The sequence below is a fragment of the Amphiura filiformis genome, chromosome 16, assembly GCF_039555335.1.
Source record: "Amphiura filiformis chromosome 16, Afil_fr2py, whole genome shotgun sequence".
Classification (NCBI taxonomy): domain Eukaryota; kingdom Metazoa; phylum Echinodermata; class Ophiuroidea; order Amphilepidida; family Amphiuridae; genus Amphiura; species Amphiura filiformis.
Genome location: NC_092643.1, coordinates 34613700 through 34634757, shown reverse-complemented (window position 1 = coordinate 34634757; position 21058 = coordinate 34613700). Strand labels below are relative to the sequence as shown.

Genomic DNA, 21058 nt, shown 5'->3' with positions numbered 1-21058 from the left:
TTTCCAGACATAATTATGAGTAAACATCAAATTTAATGTTTACAAAACAATCAAATATATACATTCTTTTGCATTTTGTACATAAATATTGATATCAATAATGTAGGCCTACAAAAATTAAAAAAGGGGCCTAAGAGTATGTCTATTTTAATCATATACTAATTCCGCCATGCCCAAACATATCTTATTATGAAATCGTGTAATGGAACCCAAATTCCAATCAAAAATAAAAACAAATTTGTTATCAAATACACTAGGCCTATACATTGTATTATAGGAATTTAATAGATGGTTCATTTTAATAAATAAATAGATTAACACGGGTAATGGACAAGAAATATTTGGCAATACCGGATTTATCAGAGAGCCAGTGGATAAAGAAATTAATTAAAATTAAAACAAATTAAATGAGAAAATGAAAGCAAGGACATTTGGCGAAGTATTGTTTTAGAATTGAAGGAGTCCTAAATGTTATCCTGGCCCCAGGACACTGATTAATGTAAATTCAACCCATAGTTATTTTATCTACTTTTGCCAGCATTCAACCTGTTCAATGTGATTTATGCCTTTTTTTTTTAAAATTCCGAAATCTGGACGTATCAACGTTGTATCGTGCACAAATTATGATTCGAGACTATTTCATTTGACACTGTTGTATGGATTTCAGAAAGATCGGTCCTATAATAGATATCGATTAGAGAATTACAGCAAGAGGCTTTGAGGATGCCGTAATCCTCTTGACCATCAACCAATCAGAGAGACATATTTCAGAATTATGTTCAGTATATTTGAAACTCTTTCAACTCTGAAATATATATTTCAAGTAATCTCGTTTCACATTAACACGTTTATGGATGTATTGGGATGATCATAAGTAGGTCTATAACATACACCATCATAACTTGCCTCAACGATATCAACATGTAAAAAGCTGTTGCAAATTCATAACACAACGTGTTATAATGTATAATGTTATATGCCAAAACTGTGTGATTTATGCCTATTTTTAATAAAATTCCGAAATCTGACGTATCAACGTTGTATCGTGCACAAATTATGATTCGAGACTATTTCATTTGACACTGTTGTATGGATTTCAGAAGATCGGTCCTATAATAGATATCGATTAGAGAATTACAGCAAGAGGCTTTGAGGATGCCGTAATCCTCTTGACCATCAACCAATCAGAGAGACATATTTCAGAATTATGTTCAGATATTTGAAACTCTTTCAACTCTGAAATATATATTTCAAGTAATCTCGTTTCACATTAACACGTTTATGGATGTATTGGGATGATCATAAGTAGGTCTATAACATACACCATCATAACTTGCCTCAACGATATCAACATGTAAAAAGCTGTTGCAAATTCATAACACAACGTGTTATAATGTATAATGTTATATGCCAAAACTTTAAAAAACAATGAAAATATCAGTATCAATCAAATCAAAACCAGAATAAATACATAGGCCTACAAATAATACTTAAGAAACTGACTAAATCAATATATGACTAAATGTCGGTATAAATGAATCGCTAAATCAATTAATCAATCAGTAATCAATCAATCAATCAATAAATAAATAAATAAACAAATAAATAAATAAACAAATAGGCCTAAATAAATAAATCTATAAATAAATAAATAAATAAGAACTGAATGTGCCATTTTAATATTTTTAAATAGGCCTTTTAATATTAAGTACAGTTGAATACAAAAAGACATGAAAAGATGTTCATCATTCCGTGCACGAACACTCACTAAATTTACCACTCTTAGAAATTTGGCAACTACGTATCAATTAAGCAACCAATGATTGTAGCACAATATATATTTTCCGGTACATACTATTTATTGCACGTGTAATACTTTTTGACGTCACGAAAAGTATTGTACATACAATATTGTACGTACAATATGGAGTCTGAAGCGCGCTTAAGTGACTTGTGTCATCCCAATAGGAAAGCTATCACCAGATTGATGGGATTGGGTGACAGTAGGTGTCATGCCAGAGTTATCAGTAGCTGTAGGTTCTGTCCATGTTACAATCACGAGATGTCATGCCTGAAGGTATAGTGTATTCCATAGATTGTGGGCATCCAATTATAACTGGGACAATTGAATCAGTGCCAGCTTGAACTATAGCAATACAAAAAAACATGTGTTCTTAACACTTCAATAAATTAAAAAACATGTTATTTCCATCATGCTTGACATCTAAACTATCACATGACTACCTGCAACTGTAAAAGCTGGAACCAAGAAACCAATATCCAGGAATATTTCTCATGAAAAATTCAAATCATGCAGTTTATTCATGCAATGAAATAACATCAAAACAATGTTAATAAGTAGTACTGGTAAAGGTTTGGTTCTCATCTCTATCCAAGAAAAAAAGTGCAACTCCCATGATGAAACACCACCAATCATGCCAACCTTAATCCATGCAGGTAGAAGCATAAACAAAGGTTTATTACCAGTAATGGTAAATGAGCATGTGGCTCGATTTCCAGCAGCATCCAAGAACACATATTGGACATGTGTATCACCAAGAGGTAATATATCCCCTGGTCTATGTGTCTTAAACGCTTCAGGAATCACACCACTGTCATCTGTGGCTGTTGGCTCTCTCCAGGAAACTTCCATAGATTCTGTCCCAGGTGGTACTTGGTAAGTTGCAGATTCAGTACAGAAGGTGACGACAGGTGCTGTGGTATCAGCTCCTTCAGTAACTAAGGGCCAAATAATCAGAATCCCTCAATCATAACTCTCAACAATATACAGAAACTAGTATCACAATGTTGCGTAATGCTACAGGTACATATCAACTTATCTATCAAACTCCTAAATGAACATACATCACAATTAATTTGGACATACTTTTCAAATCAACAGACCACAGCGTGCAAACAAATAAACTACCTGTAATAGCAAACGAGCATGTAGCTTCATTCCCTGCCATATCAGTGAATGTGTAAGTGACTTGTGTAGTGCCAACAGGGAAGCTATCACCAGGTTCATGAGATCGGGTAATAGTAGGTGTCATGCCAGAATTATCAGTAGCAGTGGGCGCTATCCAAGTAACAGGCACAGACTGAGTCCCCAGAGGTACCATGTATGTAGCTGGGTCAGGGCAGTTGGTAATATCAGGTGCTATGGTATCAGCTCCTTCAGTAACTGATGGCCAAATAATTGAAGTCGTTCAATTATATTTTTCAATAATATAGATAAATTAGTAACACACACTATTGAGCAATGCCACAGTTAAATATTAACTTATCAAACTCCTAAATGAACATTCATCACATTTAATTTGGACCCATGCACTTTTTAAATCAACAGACCACTGCATGCAAACAAATAAACTACCTGTAATAGCAAACGAACATGTGGCTTCATTGCCTGCCATATCAGTGAATGTGTAAGTGACTTGTGTAGTGCCAATAGGAAAGCTATCACCAGGTTCATGAGATCGGGTAATAGTAGGTGTCATGCCAGAGTTATCAGTAGCAGTGGGTGCTATCCAAGTAACAGGCACAGACTGAGTACCCTGGGGTACCATGTATGTAGCTGGGTCAGGGCAGTTGGTAATATCAGGTGCTGTGGTATCAGCTCCATCAGTAACTGAGGACAAACACAGTAACTTCAGTAAGTATCAATACAAAATTGCAGTTGATAACATGGATAACAATAAAGTATCCATAATCCAGTTCCATAATGTAGACAAGACTTTCTTAACAAAATACATCAAAGCATAAATCTGAAATACCTGTAATGGAAAATGAACAAATAGCTTCATTCCCTGCCATATCTATGAAAGTGTAAGTAACTCCAAAACTATCATAGCAAAATCGAATCAGAATTTGAGCGGCTATTCAAATTTCATGCAACAACTGACAGTAACAGCTACATAAATCATTCAAACAACAGTAGACAAACTAATGATTGCAGAATTCCAGGCATTAGTAACACACTAACAATTAAAAAATTAGACATACAATCTCTTCCAATAAGTTTTGGTTTCTTGCCGATACACATGAGATGATATCAATTACAAAAGAACTTTAAACCTAAAACTATGTACTCTAATTTGACAAACATATTTTGTCTATAATCTGCACTGACAGTATCTAAATCTAACTCTAAGTAAAAATGTATGAAACAGATGACTGCTCCTAATATAACGCTCAAAATATCATATTCTATTATATTCCAACAAGATAAACAGCATGCCTGCATATTCAAGATTCATATTACCCATTATTGCAAAAGAACATATAGCCTCATTTCCTGCCATATCAGTGAATGTGTAGGTAACCTGTGTCAGCCCAACAGGGAAGCTATCACCAGGTTGATGGGATTGCATGATTGTCGGTGTTATACCAGAGTTATCAACAGCAGCAGGTTCTGTCCACGTTACAATTCTTGATGATGAGCCCTGTGGCACTGTGTATTGAGCTGATTGAGGACATCTACTTATTACTGGTATCATGGTATCTTCCTGGACTTCAACTGATTACAGAATGACAAGAAAACAATTGTGTCTTTCACTAACGATGCCATTCATAGAATACACTATTCAGCCTGACAAAAGTTATCATACCCTTTCTAATCAATGTTGTTAGCATCATTTCTAACTAGTTTAGTTCACTTTCCTTGGCTTAACCCTAACGCCCTAGCTGCTTTTTGGCAAGGGGGAAGGAAAGAAGGTGTGGTTTTGAACCACCAACCCCTCAGGTGCCAGTCACGTGCACGGGCCTACCTTGCCAAAAGGGCTTTGCCGGCCAAGCTTTCCGTGACCATCCCACAGTCCACAAGATGACACAATCGCATCATGTGGGATACCTGCCCGTGCATATGCTTTGTGAAGTGTGGTTTTTTGATGTTTGGTACGGTTAGGGTTAATCCTTGAAAGGAATTTAAGGAAAATTATTGTTAAAAAACAACTAACAAAAACAAACAGGTTGTAGTTTCTTTACCAGTGATAGTAAATGAGCAGACAGCTTCATTCCCTGCCATATCAAGAAATATGTAGGAAACTTGAGTGACCCCAACAGCAAAGGCATCTCCAGGATTGTGTGTGCGAAAACTTGTTGGTGTGGTGGCGCTGTTGTCAGTCCCTGTTGGTTCAGTCCATGTGGCAACATAAAACCTTGTTCCAAACTGTACCTCATACCTTGCAGAAGCAGGACAGTTTGTTAAAACTGGTGGCGTGATGTCAGTTGCAGCGACTTCAGTGGTAAGCATGAAAGAACCAATTCTGTGTTATTGTTTGTTTCAATAAAAGCTAGCTAGACTCCATATACATGCAGCAAACAGACAGTTTGTTAATCACAATCAATTCACAGATGCTGGAAAAGACTACGCCTCCATCCTACTAAAAAAGGATGCAAACAGAGGTTTGAAGAAGAAATTATTATCATGCACTGTGGCTTTTAAACCATTAAAACGTGGGGTCACGTTGACAAACTCTTTCTATAAACAAGCAGTATCTGACATCATACATTGTTAATAATGCAGAATACAGGCCTACAATGAACATAATCATATTGTCCTTTCACTCAAGTTAACATGCATTTGAATATTCTGCCATAATATAATATTGCTATAACAATGAGTTGATATTGCTACACAGACCATTCCATTCATCTAAGCTTCTACACTGACAACCTTTCATAGTATATCCACTAATCTAGCAAAACCATCTACCTAAAAGTTGACTTCACCGCAGACATTTCAACATCACTAACATAAAGTTGAATTGCTCCTACCCATGATAATAAATGCACAAGTATTAGAGTTGCCCACTTCATCTGTGAAAGTATAGGTGACTTCTGTTGTACCAAGTGGAAAGCTTTGTCCAGGCTGGTGTGACATAGTGACAGTGACCTCACCACCATTATTGTCCGTTGCAGATGGTGCTGTCCAGGATGCCACCCTTGAAGTTGTTCCAAGTGGAACTGTGTATGATGTTGATTGTGGGCAATTGCTGATAATGGGTGATATGTTATCAATTGCTTGTACTGTTAAGTAAAAACAATGAAATGTACACTATGTAGTAATGGCCAACATAATATCCGCCAAATTTACCCAGCAGGGGTACAAATGACCATACGGGGACGTGCTGCAAATATGGGTAGAATTTTTGGCCTTTTGGTATATCAATGCAATGACCCCTTTTTCTAAGCCAATTTTGATATATGAATGGGTCCATTTTTCAAAAAAAATTCACAATTTCTCAAAAAAGAGCCCAATTTTGCCTCAATCTAGCCAAAATTTCGAAATTGTCCAAAAAAAATGGGGACATTTTGTAAAAACTAAGACAATATGGGTTAAATTTGGCCAGAATTTTTGAATTTTGGTATATCAATGGGTCCAAATTTCTTGAAAATTTACTATATTTATGGGTTCACTTTCAAATTCTCAGCAGCACACCCCTACCAAAATCAAACTTGAGTACCCCCCAGGCAGATTTAAAAAAAAAAAACAATGTGTTTCCTAAATGTGGTGTTGATATGTCACTGTCCATAAAAATCCATTGAAGATACCTCCCACAATATCGTTAAAATCTAAATATTTCAAGTTTGAACAAAATGCAATTTGTTCTTGATCCCAAAATTAATATATCAAGAACATAAATCAGCTAACTAATAAGGAATCAATTAAAATAATCATGAAATACTGATTATAGCAAATGTGCATGTTGCATCATTTCCAGCTTGGTCCGTAAATGTGTAAGTAACTTGTGTCATCCCAACAGGGAAGCTATCACCAGGTTGATGGGATTGGGTGACAGTAGGTGTCATGCCAGAGTTATCAGTAGCTGTAGGTTCTGTCCAGGTGACTACTAGAGACATAGTGCCCACAGATACTGTGTAAGATGCTGACTGCTCACAACCAATTATCTCTGGAGCCACATTATCAATTTCTATCACTGTATGCATAATCAAAATGTGAATGGTTTCATGAAAATGGATTTGGTATTTTAACAAGTTATGTTTGCATCTAATGGAACACAGATTAGAAGACGCACAAAACTGCTTCTAACAATCTAGAAGGGCATGCATGGACTCGAAGGTTAAACACTGCTAATTGAAGTATCTATTACAGTTTTCATTGGAAAATTACTCATTTTCTTATATTCAGAACTCTTACAGTTGAAGGCCAACAAGACCAAATGAAACTAGATGATTCCTAAGTACAAATAAAAAGTAAACCTAAGTTGACCTGAAAATGTTCTTGTTTTTATGCACTGAATCATAAGTACCTTAAAATGGCAGTGTGTACTCCAGACTGGAAGTTACACTGGGCAGGGAGAAAACATACTCAAAACAGTTGCCATGCAGATAAATTTTGGTTATATTTCAGACAAAATGTCAATTAATCAGAAAAATATAAAATTGCAAACCATCAATCTCTAAAATGCACGTTTGATTCTATTAAAATTGGTATTTTTCAGTGATTTCAAAGCAGTTTTTCAGAACAATTAGTTCATCTTATGTTCATGACCTATTAGTAGTGTACAACTAAATGCATACTAAACTGTTACACTTCATTAGTCTAGAGTAGTATACATGATCCAAGAGTCGAACAGAAGCTAGTTAGTCAATCACAAGTTTTTGACACAAAAGCCTTCTCGACACAAACTATGTAAACCACAAGAAAACATAACAGATCTATGCTGAAAATGTCATGCTGACAAATATTGATGTTTATAATTAACACAAGCTAAAAATGTCATGCAAAACAATCTTGTTTTAAACTTCAGTTATCAAAGACAATCTTTATCTATCAGGAACAGCAATACAACAAAACCAATCTACCTACCAAAATGTATTTGAAAAACCTATATATTCACAGCTGGTTATAGACACCCCTATTATATCACAATCTACAACACAAGATATACGCTGTCTTCATGCCAATACATCAAATTGTCATACACATCACTTTTCATCACTAGTGGATGCAATTTAACACATAATCAAGTCACAATAATTACCCATAATGACAAATGAACAAGTGGCCTGATTTCCAGCTTCATCAATGAACAAATACATGACATCAGTGGGACCGATATTAAAGCTTTCTCCAGACTGATGAGATTGCATCACCATTGGTGACACCCTAGAGTTATCCGATGCTGTAGGTTCCAGCCAGGTTACTACTCTAGATGAGGTACCTAGTGGTACAGTATATGTGGATGACTGGGGGCAATATGTTACCATGGGTTCTGTGGTATCCACTTCAACAACTGAGGAGGATAAACACATCAAATAATGAAGAAAGGAATTGAGAATAAATTTATGAGAATTAAATTTTCAAAATGTTTTCACCAAAGTTTCTTCCAAAGTCTGATTGATTGTTTTAGTAACGAAAAGTACTTAATAAGGCAGATTTGTTCCCTTGTCCATTATATTCTTTTTTAAAGATCTAGATAAAATAATGAACTTTTTAATATACCAAAGCAAACTGTTCATATCAGTTTAAAAATTCAAAATAAAAACTAGACTACATGAATTCCATTCACTTGAATAACAAATTTTGAAATTGAAATCAAGATTGTTTATGATCATCATATAAGAGGTCATATTCCTGACATGACTTTACCAACAAATATTTCTCTGCATATCATTTCATTAGTAGATACAATTGAAAAGCTTCATGGATTTACCAGTGATAGCAAATGAGCACATAGCTTCATTAGAAGATTGGTCGGTAAAGGTATAGACAATATTAGTAGTTCCTAATTGGAACATGTCTCCAGGTTGATGAGATTGGACGACAGCAGGTACCATGCCCGATTCATCCATAGCTGTGGGTTCAATCCAGGTACAGCGTCTATTCATAGATCCAATGGGTACGTTATGTGTAGATGAGTCGGGGCAGTTTATGACGACAGGTGGGATTGTGTCAGATTCTGTAATCACTGTAGAAATAGATGAAAGACATCTAGTTGGCTTATGTGCAGGGCCTCAGATTTGTCGAGAATCACTGAATCGATTCTCGTAATGATTCTTGTAACATTTGTTGCGAGAATCAATTTCTTTCATTGAATCATGCAGTAAGTGAAGCGCCTCGGATGGTTTTTGATTCTCGCAAACTGGCACAAAATCTAGGCCCTGATGTGTTTTATATCAGATGATGCTACAGCTACCACAGCATGTCATGCAACTATTTTGGCTTTACAGAGCATTTGTTGCAATAGAACCTAGTAATGACATTATTAAGGAATCATCTTCTGACAATTGAATACCTGAGTGGAAGAAGGGCCCAACTCCATTTTACAAAAATGAGTTGATCATATTTTAAAAGACCTGTGCCGTTGCCATTGCAACATATATCATTTCACATGTATGTTATAATGTATCTTCATTTACCAGTACTAAAGGTCCCCTCAAGATGAAAACAGTCTGTCTCTTAAAACTATTCCAAATATTGTGTTTTTTGTTAATATCTCAAAAAAAGTGTTGATGGAGTTGGGCCCTTCTTCCACTCAGGTATTCAATTCTCCATCTAAAGATGAAAGTGAAACTTAATCCTAACTAGCCACATAATAATATTCTCACTATGTACAGCCACATTGGACTATTTCAGTTGAAATCTATACAACCCTATGGAAGCCATGACCTTAATCTTCCACACAGAGAGAGTGTGAATTCAACTGGGGTTCCGGAAAGAGTGATTCCATTTGAAATCTGCCCCCCTGTGTGGGCAATTAAGGTCATGTCTGCCATAGGGGGTGTATGGATTTCAACTGGAATAACCTATTCCATCTAATTATTGATCAGCCACTTTCTTATTATAATTTTCAATTTTAAAAATGCAGAAACAAGCATTTGAAATTTGTATCAAAATTTCGACTAATCAATTAGCATTTGCAACAAGTAAAAGTGCTATCAACAAACCAGTAGAACCTACATAAATAACATCATTACTACATGTACTCTAGCTACATCTCCACAACCAGGCATCCATAGTTGTCATAGTTACCAGTAACATCAAATGAGCATCTAGCCTCATTTCCAGCCTCATCCCTAAACATATAGATAACAAATGTCGTTCCTACAGGAAAACCCTGTCCAGGCATGTGAGTCTGGAACCTCTGCGGTGGCACACCAGAATCATCGGTTGCCATTGGTTCAGACCATGTTACCATATGGGAGGCTGTTCCAAGTGGTACAGTGTAACTAGTTGATTCAGGGCAATTGGTTATCACTGGAGGAGTCATATCAGCTTCCATCTCATCCAGAACTGAATAAGAATGACCAAGGTGAAAAAAGATCTGAAACTGGTGAAAATGAAACCTAAATCTAAACCATTTTTGTAAACCTTTCAGGAAAAACACTTTTTCACTTTGTAAGAGATATTTTATCCACCTGAAGAACAAAGGTACAAACAAATTAATACAAATCAATTGGTGTTGATGAGCATGTCCTTAGTATCCCATTTCTAATGTACCTGAAAAAAAGATGAGACAATATACATCAACTATGTTGACAAATCTAAACCAAATCTTAAGACAATAATAAAGGTGTTATAATAATGTAGCCTATAGCTGCGTTATCCAGAATGCTAGCAGTATCATAATATTAGTTTAAGATGCAATGAAATGTCGCAGGAACCTTTATAAGCAAATAGTTCATAACAAGATATACCACTACATTTTCTACAAATGTTTGAAAAGATGGCATTCCAAGGTTTTGAAACATTCCATTGTTATAAATTTAATTCAGAGTAATTGACTGTAGGCGAAGTATTTTGGTTGCTAGAATGCGATCAAGAAGAAATAAAGTATTCGCATCAAAAGACAGAATATACAGAGAAGTTACCTTTGTGACCAAGAATTCCACATAAAGTCTTCACAAAAATTAACATAGCCGTTTCAAATTTGCCTACAGCTTCAGAACTATTAATCGCATTCATAATATTTTAACATAGAAGGGTGGTTTATATACACGCATTTTGATACCTCATTCACCCAATTCCGTTCATTATTAACAACATAGCAGTATTTTTAAAATTGCATTTATACCAATTGATGGTGATTAAAGGCAGGTATTGTAGCATGTAAAACCCACCACTATCTTTGCTTTTATATAAATTCAGGGTTTTCTTCAAAAATACTGCTATGATGTTAATATTAAGTGAAATTGGGTGAATGGGGTATCAAAATGCATGTACATAAACCACCTGCCCTTCTGTGTTAAAATAGTTCTGCAGCTAAAGGTGATTTTGTAATGGCTGCATTACTTTTTGTGAATCTTTAAATTCGTTTACAGTGATAGTCATATCTTTAAGAAATCTGAAGTGTTGGCGCTGATCAGATTGCAGAGAAAAAAATAATAGACATTTTGAATATATGCTATGATTGATTGAACTTTTTATTTGCTGGTTCTAGATGACTACATTATGTTCTCTTTGTGCAAGCTATGAAAGGATGGTGCAATAATTTGATAGTGATCAGGTAGTATACCAACTCCATCAGATTGTTTTTATCCCTGCAAGGTTTGACAGAAGAGATGCAGCTTTGAACATCAAAAATCATAATTACCAACAACAGAAAAAGAGCAGATAGCATCATTTCCAGCTTGGTCAGTAAATATATATGTGACCTGGCTGGTGCCAACTGGGAAACTCTCTCCTGGTTGATGTGATCCAACCCTAACGGGTGCAATACCCGAGTTGTCAGTGGCTGTAGGCTCTGTCCATGTAACACTTGCAAAGGATGTTCCAAGTGGTACAGTTTGTGTGGTTGTTTGAGGACAGTTGGTAATTACAGGTGGCATGGAGTCTACTGCTGTCACTGTAATATATTTTAACAAATAATTCTTCAATGACTCAATTAAGAAAGTATTGTTGCAAACTAATATTTTTGTATGCTTTCTTTGAGTTCCTGCTAATACTAGTAGCGATGCCCAGAAATGACAGAGAACAAGCTAAGACTTAACTTGGGAAAGTAACAAGATATTTGTGAAAAGTTTATTCTACAGTAGTTAAGACTTGAAAGGAATATAGGTTGAGCTAGTTATAGACCAATTTCAGACCAGCCATCAAAGTTAAAGATAAAGAAATGAAGCCTTATACCATTTTTCAGAAATTGGGTGAATGGGGGTATCAAAGAGCACGTACATAAACCACCTGTCCCCCATTGTTACAATATTGTGAATATGATTAGTAGTTCTGCAGTTATAGGCAATTTTGTAATGGCTGTGATACTCTTTGTGAAGTATTTAGATTCGTTTACAGTGATATTCAAATCTTTAAGAAATCGGACATGTTGGTGCTGATAAGATTGCAGAGAAAAAAATAATACACAAAATGAATAGACATTTTGAATATATGCTATGATTGATTGAACTTTTTATTTGCTGGTTCTAGATGACTACGTTATGTTCTCTTTGTGCAAGCTTTGAAAGGATGGTTGAATAATTTGATAGTGATCAGGTAGTATACCAATTCCATCAGATTTTTTTTATCCTTGCAAGATTTGCAGAAGAGATGCAGCTTTGAACATCAAAAATAATAATTACCAACAACAGAAAATGAGCAGATAGCATCATTTCCAGCTTGGTCAGTAAATATATATGTGACCTGACTGGTGCCAACTGGGAAACTCTCTCCTGGTTGATGTGATGCAACTCTGACAGGTGCAATACCTGAGTTGTCAGTGGCTGTAGGCTCTGTCCATGTAACACTTGCAAAGGATGTTCCAAGTGGTACAGTTTGTGTGGTTGTTTGAGGACAGTTGGTAATAACGGGTGGCATGGAGTCTACTGCTGTCACTGTAACATGTTTGAACAAATTATTCATCAATGAATCAGTTAAGAAAGTATTGTTGCAAACTAATATTTGTGTATGCCTTTTGCGAGCTCCTGCTGATGCTAGTAGCGATACCAAGAAGTGACAGAGAATAAGCTAAGACTTAACTTGGGAAAGTAACAAGACAGTTGTAAAAAGTTCATTCTACAGTAGTTAAGACTTGAAAGGAACATAAGTCGAGTTAGTTATAGACAGATTTCAAACCAGTCACCAAAGGTAAAGATAAAGAAATGAAGGGTATCAAAATGCACGTACATAAACTACCTGTCCTTCTATGTTACAATATTGTGAATGTGATTAATAGTTCTGCAGCTATAGGCAACTTTGTAATGGCAGTATTACTTTTTGTGAAGTATTTAGATTCGTTTACAGCGATATTCACCCGGGGATATTCATATCTTTTTTAAGAAATCTGAAGTGTTGGCGCCGATAAGATTTTGTGTTCTCTTTGTGCAAGCTCTGAAAGGATGGTGCAATAATATGATAGTAATCAGGTAGTGTATCAATTCCATCAGATTTTAATCCCTGCAAGATTTGACAGAAGAGATGCAGCTTTGAACATCAAAAATCATAATTACCAACAACAGAAAATGAGCAGATAGCATCATTTCCAGCTTGGTCAGTAAATATATATGTGACCTGACTGGTGCCAACTGGGAAACTCTCTCCTGGTTGATGTGATCCAAACCTGACAGGTGCAATACCTGAGTTGTCAGTGGCTGTTGGCTCTGTCCATGTAACACTTGCAAAGGATGTTCCAAGTGGTACAGTTTGTGTGGTTGTTTGAGGACAGTTGGTAATTACAGGTGGCATGGAGTCTACTGCTGTCACTGTAATATGTTTTAACAAATAATTCTTTAATGACTCAATTAAGAAAGTATTGTTGCCAACTAATATTTGCGTATGCATTTTGTGAGCTCCTGCTGATGCTAGTAGCGATGCCCAGAAGTGACAGAGAACAAGCCAAGACTTGACTTGGGAAAGTAACAAGATATTTGTGAAAAGTTCATTCTACAGTACTTAAGACTTGAAAGGAATATAGGTCGAGCTAGTTATAGACCGATTTCAGACCAGCCACCAAAGTTAAAGATAAAGAAATGAAGCCTTATACCATTTTTCAGAAATTGGGTGAATGGGGGTATCAAAGTGCACGTACATAAACCACCTGTCCCCCTATGTTACAATATTGTGAATATGATTAATTGTTCTGCAGAAATAGGCAAGTTTGTAATGGCTGCGATACTCTTTGTAAAGTATTTAGATTTGTTTACAGTGATATTCATATCTTTATGAAATCTGAAGTATTGGCACCGATAAGATTACAGCAAAATAAATAAAAGACAAAAGGAATAGACATTTTGAATCATATGCTATGATCGCTTTATCTTTTTATTTGCTGGTTCTAGATGACTACATAATGTTCTCTTTGTGCAAGCTTTGAAAGGATGGTGCAATAATTTGATAGTGATCAGGTAGTATACCAATTCCATCAGATTGTTTCTATCCTTGCAAGATTTGATAGAAAAGTTGCAGCTTTGAACATCAAAAATCATAATTACCAACAACAGAAAATGAGCAGATAGCATCATTTCCAGCTTGGTCAGTAAATATATATGTGACCTGACTGGTGCCAACTGGGAAACTCTCTCCTGGTTGATGTGACCCAACTCTGACGGGTGCGATACCCGAGTTGTCAGTGGCTGTAGGCTCTGTCCATGTAACACTTGCAAAGGATGTTCCAAGTGGTACAGTTTGTGTGGTTGTTTGAGGACAGTTGGTAATTACAGGTGGTGTGGAGTCTACTGCTGTCACTGTAATATGTTTTAAGAAATAATTCTTGAATGACTCAATTATGAAAGTATTGCTGCCATTAATATTTGTGTATGCTTTTTGCGAGCTCCTGCTGATGCTAGTAGCAATGCCCAGAAGTGACAGAAAACAAGCTAAGACTTAACTTGGGAAAGTAACAAGATATTTGTGAAAAGTTCATTCTACAGTACTTAAGACTTGAAAGGAATATAGGTCGAGCTAGTTATAGACCGATTTTAGACCAGCCACCAAAGTTAAAGATAAAGAAATGAAGCCTTATACCATTTTTCAGAAATTGGGTGAATGGGGGTATCAAAGTGCACGTACATAAACCACCTGTCCCCCTATGTTACAATATTGTGAATATGATTAATTGTTCTGCAGAAATAGGCAAGTTTGTAATGGCTGCGATACTCTTTGTAAAGTATTTAGATTTGTTTACAGTGATATTCATATCTTTATGAAATCTGAAGTATTGGCACCGATAAGATTACAGCAAAATAAATAAAAGACAAAAGGAATAGACATTTTGAATCATATGCTATGATCGCTTTATCTGTTTATTTGCTGGTTCTAGATGACTACATAATGTTCTCTTTGTGCAAGCTTTGAAAGGATGGTGCAATAATTTGATAGTGATCAGGTAGTATACCAATTCCATCAGATTGTTTCTATCCTTGCAAGATTTGATAGAAAAGTTGCAGCTTTGAACATCAAAAATCATAATTACCAACAACAGAAAATGAGCAGATAGCATCATTTCCAGCTTGGTCAGTAAATATATATGTGACCTGACTGGTGCCAACTGGGAAACTCTCTCCTGGTTGATGTGATCCAAACCTGACAGGTGCAATACCTGAGTTGTCAGTGGCTGTAGGCTCTGTCCATGTAACACTTGCAAAGGATGTTCCAAGTGGTACAGTTTGTGTGGTTGTTTGAGGACAGTTGGTAATTACAGGTGGTGTGGAGTCTACTGCTGTCACTGTAATATGTTTTAACAAATACATGTAATTCTTAATGACTCAATTAAGGAGAAGTATTGTTGCAAACTTGCAACTAAGATTTGTGTATGCCTTTTGTGAGCTACTGCTGATGTTAGTAATGGTGACAGAGAACAAGCCAAGACTTAACTTGGGGAAAGTAACAACAATTTTTTTGTGAAAAATATATTCTACAGTAGTTATGACTTCAAAGGAATATAAGTCGAGCTAGTCGGCAGATTTCAAACCAGTCACCAAAGAAATGAAACCTTATACGATATTTCAGAAATTGGGTGAATGGGGGTATCAAAATGCGCGTACATAAACCACCTGCCCTTCTATGTTACAATATTTTGAATGCGACTAATTGTTCTGCAGCTATAGGCATCTGTGTAATGGCTGTATTTCTTGTTGTGAAGTCTTTAGATTCGTTTACAGTGATATTCATATCGTTAAGAAATCTGAAGTGTTGGCACCGATAAGATTGCAGAGAAAAAAATAATAGATAGACATTTTGAATAATATGCATATGATTTGAATATTTTATTCGCAGGTTCTAGATGACTACAATATGTACAACACAATACAATACAACCAAGCATTTATATAGCGCCCTCCAAGGACCACAGCGCTATCCAAAACAGAACACATATAATAATAATGTTTTCCTTTGTGCAAGCTTTGAAAGAGTGGTGCAATAATTTGATAGTGATCAGGTAGTATACCAATTCAATCAGATTTTTTTATCCTTGCAAGATTTGATAGAAGAGATGCAGCTTTGAACATCAAAAATCGTAATTACCAACAACAGAAAATGAGCAGATAGCATCATTTCCAGCTTGGTCAGTAAATATATATGTGACCTGACTGGTGCCAACTGGGAAACTCTCTCCTGGTTGATGTGACCCAACTCTGACAGGTGCGATACCTGAGTTGTCAGTGGCTGTAGGCTCTGTCCATGTAACACTTGCAAAGGATGTTCCAAGTGGTACAGTTTGTGTGGTTGTTTGAGGACAGTTGGTAATAACGGGTGGCGTGGAGTCTACTGCTGTCACTGTAATGTGTTTTAACAAATAATTCTTGAATGACTCAATTAAGAAAGTATTGCAGCCAACTAATATTTGTGTATGCCTTTTGTGAGCTCCTGCTGATGCTAGTAGTGATACCCAGAAGTGACGGAGAACAAGCTAAGACTTAACTTGGGAAAGTAACAAGATATTGTGAAAAGTTTATTCTACAGTAGTTAAGACTTGAAAGGAACATAAGTTAAGCTAGTTATAGGCCGATTTAAAACCAGTCACCAAAGGTAAAGATAAAGAAATGAAGCCTTATACCACTTTTTTAGAATTTGACAGAGTAGCCCTATTTAATAGTTTTTCAAGACAAATTCTAGTCTCTAAAAATGTTACATGTGCATGAATGGAATAACCAAAACTGGTGCAAGATAAGAAGCTTTCCAATCAAGCTAGATTGAAGTATACAAATTTCACAATATCATTTTCCTTGTGCAAGATTTCTAAAGACAAGTTTGCAGTATAAAAAGTAGACCATTATGATTTATTTATGCAGCCAAGAGAGAGCAGTGCTGTAAGATAATTGCAGTTAAACTCCATCAAATTTTCCACGATTTTCTGCCAGATTCATCAGTAGAAATAAGATTTTAAAATCAGAATAAGAACTACCAACACCAGAAAAATCAGATAACATTTGACAACATAATTTTCCAATATGTTTGCAATATATGGGTATAGCAATAGGCCTATACAGTGCAGACTAAAGAAACATGTATATATAATTTTATCAAATGAAGTGCAATGATGTCCTTTGATAGATCAAGAGCTTCAGGATGAAGAGCAACTTTTGCAGCTTTTAATATCATAATATTCATCAGTTACCTATTACAGAAAATGAACATGTTGCTTCGTTCCCAGCATCATCACTGAATATGTAAGTGACCTGTGTCGTTCCCACTGGGAATTCTTGTCCTGATCGGTGTGTCCTGATAACAGTTGGTTGTTGACCACTGTCATCTGTAGCTATGGGTTCTGTCCAACTGACAGCTCTTGATGAGGTTCCAAGTGGTACAGTTTGGCTGGTCGTTTGAGGACAGTTGGTAATAACAGGTTGCCTGGAGTCTACTGCTGTCACTGTAATGTGTTTTAATGAATAATTCTTCAATAACTCAATTAAGAAAGTATTGCAGCCAACTAATATTTGTGTATGCCTTTTGTGAGCTCCTGCTGATGCTAGAACGATACCTTGAAGTGACAGAGAATAAGCTAAGACTTAATTTGGTAAAGTAAGCAGATATTTGTTAAAAGTTCATTCTACAGTAGTTTTAACTACTGTAGAATGAACTTTTTAGGCCAATTTCAAACCAGTCACCAAAAGTAAAGATAAAGAAATGAAGCCTTATACCATTTTTCAGAATATGACAGAGTAGCCCTATTACATAGTTTTACAAGATACATTCTGGCCTCTAAAATGTTACAAGTGCATGAATGGAATAACCATAACTGGTGCAAGATAAGAAGCTTTTCCAATCAAGTTAGATTGAAGTATACAAACTTCACAATATCATTTTTTCTTGTGCAAGATTTCTAAAGACAAGTTTGCAGTATACAAAGTAAACCATTATAATCTATTTATGCAGACAAGCGAGAGCAGTGCTCTGAGATAATTGCAGTTAAACTCCATCCAATTGTCCAAGATTTTCTGCCAGTTTCATCAGTAGAAATAAGATTTAAAAATCAGAATCAGAATTACCAACACCAGAAAAATCAGATTACATTTGCAAACAAAACTTCAACATATAGGTATAGCAATAGGCCTATACAGTGCAGACTAAAAAATAGGTATATAATTAATCAAATGAAGTGCAATGATGTCCTTTGATAGATGAAGAAATTGAGGATGAAGAGCAACTTTTGCAGCTTTCAACATCATAATATTCATCAGTTACCTATGACAGAAAATGAACATGTTGCTTCATTCCCAGCATCATCACTGAATATGTAAGTGACCTGTGTTGTTCCCACTGGGAATGCTTGTCCTGATTGATGTGTCCTGATAACAGTTGGTTGCATACCACTGTCATCAGTAGCTGTAGGTTCTGTCCAACTCACAGCTCTTGATGAGGTACCAAGTGGTACAGTTTGTCTGGTTGTTTGAGGACAGTTGGTAATAACAGGTGACATGGAGTCTACTGCTGTCACTGAAATGTGTTTTAATAAATAATTCTTGAATGACTCAATTAATAAAGTATTGCTGCAAACTAATATTTGTGTATGCTACTATGCTTTTTGGAGCTCCTGCTGATGCTAATAGCGATACCCAGAAGTGGCAGAGAACAAACTAAGCCTTAACTTGTGAAAGTAACAAGATATTTGTGAAAAGTTTATTCTACAGTAGTTAAGACTTGAAAGGAACATAGGTCGAGTTAGTCATAGGCAGATTTCAAACATATCAGCAAAGATTCAGGGTAAAGATAGAGAACTGAAGCCTTATACCATTCTTTAGAATATGACAGAGTAGCCCTATTTCATAGTTTTTCAAGACAAATTCTAGCCTATAAAATGTTACAAGTGCATGAATGGAATAACCATAATAACTGGTGCAAGATAAGAAGCTTTTCCAATCAAGCTTGATATACAAAGTAAATCATTATGACCTATTTATGCAGACCAGAGAGAGCAGTGGTGTAAGATAATTGCAGTTAAACTCCATCAAATTTTCCAAGATTTTCTGCCAGATTCATCAGTAGAATAAGACTTTAAAATCAGAATCAGAATTACCAACACCAGAAAAATCAAATTACATTTTCAAACCTAACTTTCCAATATGTTTGCAATATATGGGTATAGCAATAGGCCTATAGACTATAGAGTGCAGACTAAAGAAAGTGGTATATAATTAATAATAATCAGATAAAGTGCAATGATGTCCTTTGATGGATGAAGAAATTGAGGATGAAGAGCAACTTTGGCAGCTTTTAATATCATAATATTCATCAGTTACCTATGACAGAAAATGAACATGTTGCTTCATTCCCAGCATCATCACTGAATATGTAAGTGACCTGTGTTGTTCCCACTGGGAATGCTTGTCCTGATCGGTGTGTCCTGATAACAGTTGGTTGCATACCACTATCATCTGTAGCTGTAGGTTCTGTCCAACTCACAGCTCTTGATGAGGTTCCAAGTGGTACAGTTTGTCTGGTTGTTTGAGGACAGTTGGTAATAACAGGTGACATGGAGTCTAATGCTGTCACTGAAATGTGTTTTAACAAATATTTCTTCAATGACTCAATTAAGAAAGTATTGCTGCCAATTAATATTTGTGTATGCCTTTTGTGAGCTCCTGCTGATGCTAGAACGATACCCAGAAGTGACAGAGAATGAGCTAAGACTTAACTTGGGAAAGTAACAAGATATTTGTGAAAAGTTTATTTTACAGTAGTGAAGACTTGAAAGGAACATAAGTCAAGCTAGTTATAGGCCGATTTTAAACAAGTCACCAAAAAAGGTCAAGATAAAGAAATGAAGCCTTATACCATTTATTAGAATTTGACAAAATAGCCTTTCATAGTTTTTTCAGTTTTTTCAAGACAAATTTTAGCCTCTAAAAATGTTACATGTGCATGAATGGAATAACCATAACTGGTGCAAGATAAGAAGCTTTTCCAATCAAGCTAGATTGAAGTATACAAATTTCACAATATCATTTTTCTTGTGCAAGATTTCTAAAGATGACAAGTTTGCAGTATAAAAAGTAGACCATTATGATTTATTTATGCAGCCAAGAGAGAGCAGTGGTGTAAGATTATAATTGCAGTTAAACTCCATCAAATATTCCAAGGTTTCCTGCCAGATTCATCAGTAGAAATAAGATTTAAAAATCAAAATCAGAATTACCAGTGCACACTAAAGAAAGAGGTATATAATTAATCAAATGAAGTGGAATGATGTCCTTTGATAGATCAAGAGCTATACAGTGCAGACTAAAGAAACAGGTATATAATTAATCAAGTGAAGTGCAATGATGTCCTTTGAAAGATCAAGAGCTTCAGAACGAAGAGCAACTTTTGCAGCTTTCAATATCATAATATTCATCAGTTACCTATGACAGAAAATGAGCATGTTGCTTCGTTCCCAGCATCATCACTGAATATGTAAGTGACCTGTGTTGTTCCCACTGGGAATGCTTGTCCTGATTGATGTGTCCTGATAACAGTTGGTTGTGTACCACTGTCATCTGTAGCTGTAGGTTCTGTCCAACTCACAGCTCTTGATGAGGTTCCAAGTGGTACAGTGTAGGTTGGCAATTCAGGACATCCCGATATGGTTGGGGAAGATGAATCCACTGCTGTTACTGTTATTAAAGTTTGCATGCAAAATTAAAGCTTTGTTTTCCTGTTTTCATGGTACAATATATTTCTCTA

At 35.8% G+C, this 21058-nt stretch overlaps 2 protein-coding genes across 2 annotated transcripts in view; both read right to left on the bottom strand.

Annotated features, from left to right (window-relative positions):
- LOC140172591 (uncharacterized) overlaps positions 1–21058 on the bottom strand; it is a 211140-nt gene that overhangs the window by 17901 nt on the left and 172181 nt on the right. Inside the window, exons 56-64 of the mRNA XM_072195731.1 lie at positions 20737–20988; positions 19636–19887; positions 18581–18832; positions 17521–17765; positions 16421–16805; positions 15369–15620; positions 14389–14640; positions 13408–13659; positions 12541–12792 (exon numbers count right to left, since the gene is read on the bottom strand). Coding sequence (XP_072051832.1) covers positions 12541–12792; positions 13408–13659; positions 14389–14640; positions 15369–15620; positions 16421–16805; positions 17521–17765; positions 18581–18832; positions 19636–19887; positions 20737–20988 — 2394 coding nt within the window. The remainder of the gene's footprint in view (positions 1–12540; positions 12793–13407; positions 13660–14388; positions 14641–15368; positions 15621–16420; positions 16806–17520; positions 17766–18580; positions 18833–19635; positions 19888–20736; positions 20989–21058) is intronic.
- Positions 5753–8973, bottom strand: LOC140136391 (hyalin-like). The gene is made up of 4 exons (XM_072158116.1): positions 8682–8973; positions 8010–8261; positions 6690–6941; positions 5753–6030 (listed from the first exon to the last, which is right to left on the bottom strand). Exons 1-4 carry the CDS (start codon positions 8854–8856, stop codon positions 5753–5755), a joined length of 957 nt encoding a protein of 318 aa, XP_072014217.1. The 5' UTR covers positions 8857–8973.